General features: G+C 42.2%; 3 protein-coding genes across 5 annotated transcripts in view; all 3 read right to left on the reverse strand.

Annotated features, from left to right (window-relative positions):
* On the reverse strand, nt 1-4,470 carry lypla2 (lysophospholipase 2). Of its 3 annotated transcripts, none has more exons than XM_017436355.3 (10): nt 4,412-4,470; nt 1,602-1,694; nt 1,482-1,513; nt 1,307-1,372; nt 1,166-1,213; nt 977-1,047; nt 712-785; nt 531-632; nt 240-410; nt 1-141 (listed from the first exon to the last, which is right to left on the reverse strand). In XM_017436355.3, exons 2-10 carry the CDS (start codon nt 1,677-1,679, stop codon nt 91-93), a joined length of 693 nt encoding a protein of 230 aa, XP_017291844.1. In that variant the 5' UTR covers nt 1,680-1,694; nt 4,412-4,470; the 3' UTR covers nt 1-90. The 3 variants fall into 3 exon arrangements, with proteins under 3 accessions (XP_017291844.1, XP_037831717.1, XP_024866380.1); XM_037975789.1 differs by lacking the exon at nt 4,412-4,470 and adding an exon at nt 4,223-4,382; XM_025010612.2 differs by lacking the exon at nt 4,412-4,470 and adding an exon at nt 4,176-4,198.
* A 599-nt stretch (nt 4,471-5,069) lies between these two features.
* On the reverse strand, nt 5,070-8,273 carry pithd1 (PITH (C-terminal proteasome-interacting domain of thioredoxin-like) domain containing 1). The gene is made up of 6 exons (XM_017436328.3): nt 7,916-8,273; nt 7,061-7,104; nt 6,726-6,803; nt 6,504-6,608; nt 5,584-5,692; nt 5,070-5,444 (listed from the first exon to the last, which is right to left on the reverse strand). The coding sequence occupies exons 1-6, from the start codon at nt 8,105-8,107 to the stop codon at nt 5,343-5,345; spliced, it is 630 nt and encodes a 209-aa protein (XP_017291817.1). The 5' UTR covers nt 8,108-8,273; the 3' UTR covers nt 5,070-5,342.
* A 1,024-nt stretch (nt 8,274-9,297) lies between these two features.
* eloa (elongin A) overlaps nt 9,298-11,260 on the reverse strand; it is a 9,746-nt gene continuing 7,783 nt past the window's right edge. The window contains exons 12-13 of the mRNA XM_017436307.3: nt 11,175-11,254; nt 9,298-11,098 (exon numbers count right to left, since the gene is read on the reverse strand). Coding sequence (XP_017291796.1) covers nt 11,037-11,098; nt 11,175-11,254 — 142 coding nt within the window. The 3' untranslated portion in view covers nt 9,298-11,036. The remainder of the gene's footprint in view (nt 11,099-11,174; nt 11,255-11,260) is intronic.

An 11,260-nucleotide genomic window follows, 5' to 3' on the forward strand; every position in this document is an offset into this window, starting at 1 on the left:
GCTCATGGCTGTTTCCTGCAGGAATAATAGCATATCAGGGGTCAGAGGTCAGTGTCTCGGAGAGGGGGTCACAGTGGGAATGAGGTGAGGTCAGATCCGGGGCAAATGCTTCTCGAGAAATTCCTTTACAACTGCCATCTCCTGCAAGACATCAGAGCAGAAACAGAAGCTTTTAGGGCTCAAACAGGAAGTTTGGAGAAGTTTTCTGTGGACCCTCTGCAGGTTGTGAAGAGGCGTACCTGAGGAGAGGAGCTGTGAGGGACCCCTGGGAAGGTTTTAAAGGTGAGCATCTGAGGGTTAACTATGGATTTGAGTTTTTCTGCCGTCATGCTACCAAACTGCACGGGGATCATGTAGTCTATCTCGCCGTGGCACTGCAGGATGGGGAGGTTCTTGTTTCCGCTCGACACCTGCAGGACAGACAAAAACAGCCCTGCCCGTCATCCCTCTCTACCTGCGCAGCGGGAAACTAGCTCCCACGCCTGATTTAACATCTGCAAACAACTGCATGGAATCAGCTGCTCCAGTACCGAAGGGAAGCTCTTGTGAAGAGGAAGCCAGCAGCTGAGGGCCACGACGCCGGCCAGCTGATGCTGGCAGGTCAGAGCGGTGTACAGGGACAGGGCTCCACCCTGAGGAGCAGCACAGGCAAACGTTATAAAAACACGCTGGTTTCTTATTAAAGATGACAGACGCACGAGTCTCACCCACCTGAGAGAAACCACCGAGGATTATACGGTTGGGGGGGATCCCATTTTTGGCCTCGTGTTCGATTAGGGCCTTGACTGGAAGCAGGCAGGGACAGAAGTGGAGATTAGAAGGGAAATATCTCCACGGCTCAGCAGAAATTCTAAAATGTTTCTGTTTTTCACGTCTGCTTGTGACAAATGAAACCCTCTGAAGGAAGCATTTATTGAAGACAGATCATGAAGCATCTCCTCCTCTGTCTGCTGGGGTTAAAAACCTTTAAACTCACTGTTGTCTGCTGCCTTCTTGATTCCTGATTCGTCCTCTGGGGACTCGGGGCTGAGGCCCATGAGGTCGAACCTGCACACAAACAAAGGCCGGCGTGAGGAATGAACCCATACACCAACAATCGCGCTATTGTGGTTTCCACGGAAACAATAGCATCCAGTGTGGAGCAGAAAGACGGCGCCCAACTCACCACGCGGGCATCATGGACTTCATGTTCAGCGTGACGGGGATTTTAGGCCTGCGTGGGGGGGGAGGAGGAGGAGCAAAACATGTTTACGACTTAAGATGAAGGATAAAATCTGACAAAGGAGAAAAACAAACTAATTCTCACGCATGAGGGCAGATGAACTTGACATGAGGAAGCTTGATCGCCGCCAGAGTCTCTGCCCACCCATGTCTGCAGGAAAACAGACGTTTTCTTATCAAAACACAAGTTTAAATCTGACAAAATCCAAGTTTAACCTGCTGTGTTGTATTTCAGCAGCAGGTGATAGAAAGTTACTCACCCCGTGTCTCCTAAACCATGAAGGAAGATCATCTGCAACAGAAGAACAGTTTGAATCATTTCAGAGAGCTGCTCCTGATAACAGCTTCACCTGTCTGGGCGTCAGCGCGGCTCCACTCACCGCTGCGGTCTCCTTCTCCGACCCGGACACCGTCACAGCCTCGGCGAGCAGCGGTACAGACATGTTGTTGCCACACATACACTGAAGGAGGTGCTGGACCAGGAGACACAAACCAGAGGTCAGCCGTGGAGCTGCAGACATCTCACCGGTTTCTAACGTTTACCGTTAAACTCGTCACGCAGCAGAGGAACATTTTCTGTTTATTACCAGCCTACTGATGTATCAGTTATTAAATCCGCTTTATTTGGTTTAAGAAGATGTTTTCACCCGAGTTGCTATGGGCAACCACGATGCCTGCGTCCTGATAAACCTCGGTTACGCCTCTGATGGAGGCTGTTGTAGATTTCCTTATGAGAAAATATGACTTCTTGTAAACATGTTGGGTAAAATGCATGAATCTACATGTTTGGGTTTATTTTCCAAAGAGAACAGAAGACTTCCACCTGCGGCAGAGTAACCGCCGGCCTTAAATACGTTTATTGGCAGAACGGTTTCTGTCGACCGACTTCATCGATTCGACACTTAATTGTTGCAGCTCTACGTCTCATTACAACTAAATCTGGTGCCTTTTCTTTTCAATTTAAATTTTAATGGAGTTGTTTCTCTGTACACCTGATGGGCAGGTGGGCGGAGGCTCTGCAGACAGGTGGAGAGATGATTGCACCTGAAGGCTTCAGCTCTGAGGAGGAACTCATCAGTTCAACCCTGCTTAGCCTCACACAGCACTCAAGAAGTCAGATTTCTGCTCGGACTCATTAACGAAATGAAACGCTCCTCTCTGCTGTAAATCGACCACAGCTTGTCGTGAGTCAGCCACCGAGCGTTCACAGTAAAGTCCAGCAGTGAAAGCTTTTAGATGATGTGGGACGGGACGCAGGAGGCGAGGAAGTCTCCGAAACACGAAGGTTAATGAGTAACCCTTCAGCGAGGAAACTCCTCATGAGAGATAAATTCCCCAGCAGCTAAACACCAACGTGTGTGGAGGTCAAATAAACAGCTAAAATACCTGCAGGTGGGCAGTAAATGTGTGACTTCAGGGTGCAAAGTGTGCACAAAAGGCGGCTGTTTTTGTTCTGCAGCTTAACCCGAGATAAATGAGTAATAGACGGGAAAGAAGCAGGAAACAGAAGGCTTCAGCTCGAGCCAAAGAGCCGAGGATTAAATCCAACGTGGATCAGAACGAACTGCTGCCGACCCCGAACTCCAGGTTTACGTTCATTTCAGGACCTGAGTTTACTTAGAAAAATGAAACATGAAACAAAATATTAAAGCTCCTAACGTCTCACTTTGTTCAAGATTCACAGGAGCTCAAAGGTGGAAACTATAAATGAAAAGTTATTCACTTTAATTTTGACAGCTTATATTAATTTTAATAACAATTTATTACCCAAATAATGTTTCTCCTGCAGAATAAGTAATACTAGTGACGGTACCTTAGTTATTTTAAGCTGATAAGTAACTGTTTAATTACTTTAGTTGTGTCTGACTTTAAGGTCATGTTTACCTAAACTCGGATCATTCAAACCTTTTGAGGAGTTTTTCTTCAGCTCTGAACAGGAACAGCAGGTGTTGAAAAGCACTGGACGAACCAACCAAATGAGACTTTTACACCCTGACCAGTTATTTTTCATCCGACGCAGAGAACAGCATCGCTGCGTGGGGTTTTAAAACAATAGATGGCTCTCCGCAGCGCTGAGGGTAAAAATAGTTTCACGCTGCACACAAAAACCATCTTTTGCAAAAAAAACTGGTTTGTTTTACTGTCTGCTGAAGTTTCTGATTGAAGAAATCTTCTAAAATGTTTATTTCATTGTCATTTTTAAAAATATATAGATAAATCTTGGCGAGCAGTAGGTTTAAAACCTGAAATTATTTATTCTTCACGATTCTCCAGAAAACCTTCAAGATTCAGAAGGTTTTTAAGAGGCATAAAACTGGGATTTTTTATGTTTTTTTTAGTAGCTATAGACTGATTACTCAGTTCGTCATGTCTGTGTATATTTAATTACCAGCCAGGAAAATGAAGCTGCAGCAGCAGCTGCTACAGCCACTTTAGTTCTTCTATATATTAGTTTACTGTGTTTAAGATCTTCTAAAACATGTTATAAACGTGTTTAAACAATAACTGCCTTACTCAAATATTTTGTTGCATGCCAACTACTGACAGATTTCTTGTTAATTGAATAAAACTGCCTGAAAGAACAACAAAGAAGTGAAATCACGGGTCTCCGTCCTGCGTGACTTCAGTTAGGCGGTGTGTCCGAGAACCGCCTGAACAGAAACATCCCATCAGCTGGAAAACAGCGGGATCAGGTCCGGCAGGTCCCCGCACGGCCCCGCAGGAACCAGCAGCTCCGCTTCATGACATCATTTAATCTGATTAGAACGCGTTAGCATCCGGAGACAATGAATGGCTGCAACTGTTAGCCGCGGTGGAGATCACGGCGCAAACAAAGCCTCCGCTGACCCTAAAAAACACACACCGACTCCCCACCCTCACACACACACACACACACACACACACACTAGGGGTTTAATCCCGCATTAGCTACCCACACACACATCTACACTGACCGGGAAGGAAGAGCCGCTGCGAGCTAACAGAACATCAATGTATTGACCTCTGCCGGTGTCCGACTTCACGGAGCCCGGGCAACCGTGACGGCTCAAACTGGGAGCCCGAACACCGGCCGTTTATTAAAGAATCCCTTAAACACTAAAACATCTCAAAACATTTCATCTGGAACCGGGATAAGGTGTTTGAAACCCCATCCGAGGCCCGCTAGCTGGTACAAAACGCATCCACTCACCGCTAGCTGTCCCAGTTCGCGACGGGGCGGAACTTCCGGTACTCGCCCGCACACAAGCAGGAGGCGGAGTCACGACTTGTGACGTCACTACGAAGCGACGCCTACTCGGATTTTTATTTTTATTTAAATTAACGACAAGTTTTCTATCATTACCTGAATGACGTTTCGGGACTCTCCGGAGCCCTGTAATAATAAATAAATAATATATTTATTTTTGTTCCCTATTTATTTACATATATATTTATTTACAACTATATTATTTCCCCCATAGAAATACACCAAGATCTGTTCAGACCATTCAAAAACATTGTTCTTCTTGAAATCTGCTTCAGACTTGGTTATGTCGTTATGTGTTTTTAGTTTTATCTAGCCTTTTGCAGCTTTAGGTAGTGTTTTGAATTTTAAAGCTTTTAAGCCTTTAGCTAGACATTGTCTTTTTGGTGAAAGTTAATGTGAATTTGTGCATTTTGTCTAACTTGGGTTTGATTCCTATTATTTGAAAAGTAACACCAAAAATGGCTTCAAATTGCTGTTTCTGTAACCATCAAATCAAGCTAATTTGTTCATGTTTTAAATCTAAAAATATGCAGCAAATAATGACTTTGGGTGTTGCCATGGCAACCAGGATCTTTGTAACCAAAGACAGGACACCGTTCTGTTATCTTCCCAGCATTCAGTGTTTTATTGAACAGAAGAACTCTTCTGTGCGTCAAACATTTTGTGCATTTACTGTTAAATATTTTGCCCACATCAAGCGTCACGCAGCGTTGCCGAGGAAACGCAGAGGCAGCTTTGCTCTCGGAAACAAATGAAGCTTGCCGGTCGTCGTTCTCTCAATTTGAGCTGGACTCGGCTGCCTGAAAACAGCGCCGGACACATCTTTCTGACAGCTAGCGAACGCCTCTGAAACCTCCTTCTCCTCTTCACCTCTTCAGGAAATGAAGTTGGTTTGTGGGATGATGCTGTCCACTTTGTGATCCGCAGGGTTCGCTGCCGCCTCGTAGTTACAGATGGTCACTTCATGCCTGTGAGCCTAAAAAGGACAAAGAGTTCATAGATTCAGTTTGTTAAAACTGCAGTTAAGGAAAAAACTTAAATATTGTCTTTCAAACATCAGCCAAACTAAACCCCACGATGCAGCAGATCAACAGTTTTTTACGGTTCAAACAAACCTGTGAATATTCTCCTCTGAGGCCGATGTAGTACACCCGGGTGTTCTCTTCTCCAAAGTTCTTGGAGATGTGGATGGAGAGGTGCTGAACGTTGGAGAAACGAGCGATCCTGAAATCAAAACAGAGCAGCAGCAACACTTCTGTGTGAAAGTGTCAGAAAACTCAAATTTAACCAAATTGACTCAGAAATAAAAACACCTTTAAAGCTTCAGCACAGTAAGAAACACCAGTGTTAAAGGGATTATTTTTAAAATAAAAACAATACAAGCAGAACAAGAAAAATAGTAAAAACTTGGGTTGATTAGATGTTGAAGGTGGAAGAACATGAAAAAAACTGGTTTTCAGAATCTTGGATGGTTTGGCTTAAATAAGAGTCAATAAGATTTTGGGGAAAGAAAATAAAGTTTTAAAATGATTCCCGAGATTAAAGTTGGAAATCAAGCTGTAAAACTGAAACCTGAACATCAACAGAGACGCTCCTGCTCTCACAGTGTCTTTCAGCTGAGGACAGCAGAACAGAACGTGTTCCTGAGAGGAACCCAGCGGTCCAGAAGGATCAGCAGCCTGAATCAGCTGCTGCAGACTCAGAGGTCTCTGTGTACGCAGCTTTAGGGACTGAATCTGACTCAGGCAGACATGAGGAACCAGCAGAGGTTAGATTTAGATTTTAAACAGGTTTATCTGAAGGTGGAATTCTTTTATTCCTCTGGAAATCTGTGCTCAGACTGTTTGTTGGGACTGACAGAGTCAAAATAAAGATAAGACGTGAGAAGTTCGTGATGGAGTTTTCATTGTCCGAACATGTTGCAGAAACTTGACAGTGTTAAAGAAAGAAAGAAGATCTTAAGACCGTACTCTCCATTCATCTGTGAGGTTTAAACTCCACCTGTGTGTTGTTATTGTTGTTTGTGTGTTCTCACTTCGTTGGGTACTCCAGCTCAGCCAAAGGGTCTCGGTTGAGTCTGAAGGCTTGCTCAGGTTCTCTGCCGGTGTCGTCAAACGACATCTGAGAGATGTTTTTGTATCTGAGGAGAAGAACAAGAAACAAGAGAAGATGATTAAGCTGCTAAATACAGAGCGTTCAAGTCAAACTTGTCCTGTTTTATAATTAGTATTTTAAAGGAACTGAAGCAGAGACTCACAGTCGAATCTCAGCCGGATGAGAGTCATCGTTTTCTCCAGAGATGATGATTCCTTTCAGCTTCACGCTGCCGGTAAAACTGAAAGAGATGAGACACAGTTAGCTCAGTTTACTCACACAGAGGACGCTGAGACGCTGACAGACGAGAGGGGAGACGCCACGAAGAGAAACGATTTTAGAGTTACAGACAACAAAGAATGAAACTAAACAGAAACACTTCAGGTCCAGAAAACTATAATATACCAAAGTTATCAGTTTGATCAACAGTGATTCAGATGACACAGAGACAGACAGCAGAAGGTCAAAGTTCAGACTGAGGGGGATTTTAGGACTTACGGGATGTTGAACAGCAGCTCTTCATCTGTGTCACTCTCAACATACTGTAGGAAGAAAAAAAACTGCTGTGAGTGATTGTCTTCCTCTGTGATTTATAATCTGCAGCTCAATAAGAAAGCTGAAACAGCAAAATCCGAAGTGAACATTTAGTGTTGCCAGCTAATTAACTAAAAGGATTTGATGACATTTCTGGTCACATTAAATATGAAACATAATACAGGCAAAACATAGACTTTAAAAAGACTTTAAATATAGTTGTCTTCATTTGTATCTTTCTGCAATTATTATGCAGGTCTTTCTAATGCTTATTTTAATCCATTATGAATATTTGTCCCATTTTTCGTCTTGCTTTCATCCTATTGGTCGACATTTATTGTCTTAATGTGCACACGTCAGTGTTTTATCTTTTGCTGTTTTGTTCTTTAATTCGTGTTTAAAATACTTTGTTCTTTTTGTGTCCACCAACTGTTTTATTCATTTTCGCATCAGATATTTTCTATTTTATTTTATCTATTATCTATATCTATTTTGTCTAATTTATATTACATTTTCACAAATATTTACCTTTTTTCTTTGTTCGTTTGTAGTAAGTTGTGTTTGTTATGGTTTGAAGGACCCCTTTGAGCGTCTTCATCTACGCCTGATTAAAAGTCACTATTTTTTTAAATAAATTAATATATTTACCAGGATTAATGCTATAATTAAAATGTTTTATTCATAACAGACTTACAGTTCCGTTTGGCCCAGTTGTAAATTATTATTTTCTCCAACAACAAAGACTGCCGGAGCCTTCGCTCAGAGGGGCGGGTACAGGCAGGAAGACTGCCCGGGGAAGACGCTCCACGCGGCGGCTACCTTGTCTCGCTGGTTCCGCTGATCCCACGGTTTGAACACCAGCTTCCCGTCTCCGTCCCTGCTCTCGTTCAGACACTGCACCTTGTCCAGGTCGATGCGACTGTAGAGTCCGAACTCCAGGCCCCTCTCCGCGGGTTCGTGCTCCCCCTCGGACCCGCAGCTGTGCCCGTGCCCGTGTCCGTGTCCGGACATCCTGGGCTCAACCCGCCGAGCTCTGAGATACAAACCGCGAATAAAATATAAATATATGTAAGCCTGAACACGCTTTTAAATCGTTTTATAAACTGAGACGCAATCAGCAAGTTTCGCTTCGCAGCGTGACGCGACTCGACTCGAGCAAAACCGTTTTTGTATTTCCGGTAAGAGCTTTTCAAAATAAAGTGTCTCTTTTTTATGTCATTTAAGTGTCAATTATCGTTACAATTAAACCATAAAATTAAATCTCTCTTTTTGACTGCAACAAACAAATCTTAGGTATTTCACAAATCCTGAAATCAAACCCTGCGGGTCTGTTGCTATTATTTGGACTCATTTTCTTTAGTTTAACAACATGTACAAGAATTTAAAATTTATTTTTTCCTGTAGTGCTCCATGAGGTTAATTTTCTTGTGAATTAGAACTACAGAACAAAACAGCATTTATTATAGGTGTCATTTAAGCTGACAGACTTTGCTGTAATCCTGTAACGTGATCTTAATCAGTAACTTTGCAGACTTTCTGAAGAATTCTTTTAAGTTTGTTTTTTCAGTATCAGTTCTTGTGTTTCAACATTTTTAGATAAGTAAAACCTATTGATCGTTTAAACACCTAAACTTCATGATTTAAGGGTTGTGTCTACAATAATTAGCCCTGTTTTCCAAATACAGTATATCTTCAGTATTTAATAATAATAATTATTTATTATTGTTGAAACTATCTGCTTCTTGCATAAAGTACTTATTTTTATTCAAGTTTTAAATCGTTTATGCGTTTTAACGTATTTCGCGAAGAATAAATAAAATATAATTTGCTTTCAAGCATTTTTGAAGCGAATGTTTTATTTTGAAGAGACCCTGAGTCACAGGAAGTTGCTCGCTGCTTCGCTGGTCCTCTTAAAGAGGGGGCGGGGCAAAACACTCGAGCTCTGCCTCCTGATTGGCTCGCGTCCTTTGCCGCTAAACGTTGAGACTGTCGCAAACTGTTTACAAATGCGAGGAACGTAAATCCAGACGTTTTATCGTTTTACATGTTTTTTAAACCTAATTTAATAGTTTAGTCGTTTACAAATCACAGATTTTGCAGTTGTGTGCTCTAAACCTGAAATTCTTATTTATGTATTTGAAAAAAAGATTTTAAATTTTCCTGCTGTATATAACTTTCACAAGAAAAAGCCAAGCAGACAGTTTTTAGGGGCAAAAGTCAATTTTATTAAAAATGACCATAGAACATTTATTAAAATCTAATAAAATTACAGTTTTTCATCTACTCAAGCCCATGTTGAGGGGTACCAGGTCCCACAGTTTAAAATAAATACATCTCATCACGTCCTGTGAACTGCCTTCTTCCTCCTCCTCCTCCTCCTCCCCCAGACTTCCTTCCCTCTTTTCAACAGTTTGTCACAGTGAAGCAGATAGAAACAGACTCATTCAGCAGCAGGAAAACATGATCTCAAGCCACGGGAGCGCTCAAATAACACAAGACACGTTTCTGATTTCATTTTAGCCGCACACACTAAAACGTACCACAAAAAACAGGATTTAATAAGAACTTTAAAATCTTCCAGCAGCCGTGAAGCAAAAAAACAGACTAAAGTTTCCCATTTTAGTGTCGTTTGGTCAGAAAGAAAAACAAAACTAAACGAATGCTGATAAAAATCAAAAGTATTTTTTTGTAATTCAAACAGAAACATTTCACAGTTTGGAAACTTTCTGTTTGTTTTCTGGATATTTAATAAAATTCACATTGTTTAATAAATACATGCAGCTCGTTAGCTTAGCTTAGCACAAAGACTGGAAACGGAGGGAAACTGCTAGCCTGACACAACTGAATGTGCTCAGAAAACACTCATTTTGTCTCGATACAATAAACCGGACAGATTCCATAAAACACATCACTTCCTGTCGCTGCTGCGTGCTACGGTCGAGTTTTAAAAAGTCCAAATATTCAGGAGATACTTGGTTTGATCAGCTGCAGAAACTGGACACTGAAAGGGTTAATAATTAATAAAAGTTACAAAAGGCTAACGAAAAGCTAAAAGCAAAAGGTTAAAAATAGCAGAAAGCTAGTAGAGCGGAGCAGAATTAAAAGATAAAGTTTCTGAAGAAATTTCAGCAAATTTTTTTTTTACAAACAAAGTTAAATATTTTCAAGAGTTAAAAAGTCGCAGCAGCTACCTTCTAAAAAAGCACAAAGTCTGCAGAAGTAGGTAGATGCTAAAAAAATAAAAAAACAACAATAATCTGAGGAGGAGAGAAAAACTGAAGCCGTTTCAACCAGAGCGAGGCCTTTAAACGAAGTTTAGTGTGATTCATGAAGATTCAGACCTTTTACTGCTAAACTTTAAAGATTTATAATCCTGAAAGAAAATAATACTGTTTATATGTCTGAACAAGACCTGATCCAGCTGTCTCTGTTAGCAAAATATCCCCTGACCTGCTGGGCAGATTTGAATGAAACTCAATGAATCTGATTTAAGATGGCCGCCACACTCAGTCAGCTCTGCAGATGTTGAGCTAAAGTTTGGTGTGGTAGTAGCTGAGAGTCATCATCACCAGATTAAAACTCGATCCTCGTTTCTTCAGCTCCTCTCCGTTTCCAGGTTTTGTGCTCAGCTCTGCTGCTGTCGGTAAAAATAAATTCCTTAAAAATGTGCAACAAAAACTTGAAACCCACCAGCCGGGGAGCAGTAACAGGTAACAGGCCGTCTGCGTCCTGGAACACTTTGATCGTCTCGAAGGATTTACAGTAACGGGTTCGAGCCCTGCGGGAGAGAAGCCGTGATCTTGTCGCTTCTCGTCGGTTCTGTGGAGCTCGGCCCGTTTGTTTGTCGGGTCAGGAGGAAAGCCAAGTGCCGTGTTTGCAGAGGAAGAAGATCTCTGGTTAAAATGCTGCTAAAGTTAAATTAAAACTGATCTGCGTCACACTACCGGCGGGAGAATCTGTTCTTGAACGCTTTAATGGTTTTGGCCATCATGGGAGCAATTTCTGCAGGAAGAACAAACAGCTTTTAAACAAACAGCTTTTTGTTTTTAATCCTAAATAAAAGTTCCTGCAGACTTACTTTTCACTTGTGGCTTCTCCCGGCCGACGTGTTGCCCTCCCCCTCCCCCCCCCCCCCCCCCCCCCCCCCCCCCCCCCGGCCCGCGG

Source organism: Kryptolebias marmoratus, linkage group LG5 (assembly GCF_001649575.2).
Source record: "Kryptolebias marmoratus isolate JLee-2015 linkage group LG5, ASM164957v2, whole genome shotgun sequence".
Taxonomy (NCBI): domain Eukaryota; kingdom Metazoa; phylum Chordata; class Actinopteri; order Cyprinodontiformes; family Rivulidae; genus Kryptolebias; species Kryptolebias marmoratus.

Coding starts and splice junctions, on each gene's coding strand:
- lypla2 (XM_017436355.3), bottom strand. CDS start 1,679: ATGTGTGGCAACAACATGTCTGTACCGCTGCTCGCCGAGGCTGTGACG. Junction 1,514..1,601: donor CGGAGAAGGAGACCGCAGCG/GTGAGTGGAGCC, acceptor CTTCTGTTGCAG/ATGATCTTCCTTCATGGTTT. Junction 1,373..1,481: donor CATGGTTTAGGAGACACGGG/GTGAGTAACTTT, acceptor GTTTTCCTGCAG/ACATGGGTGGGCAGAGACTC.
- pithd1 (XM_017436328.3), bottom strand. CDS start 8,107: ATGTCCGGACACGGACACGGGCACGGGCACAGCTGCGGGTCCGAGGGG. Junction 6,804..7,060: donor GAGCTGCTGTTCAACATCCC/GTAAGTCCTAAA, acceptor CATCTCTTTCAG/TTTTACCGGCAGCGTGAAGC. Junction 5,693..6,503: donor GAGCTGGAGTACCCAACGAA/GTGAGAACACAC, acceptor TTTTGATTTCAG/GATCGCTCGTTTCTCCAACG.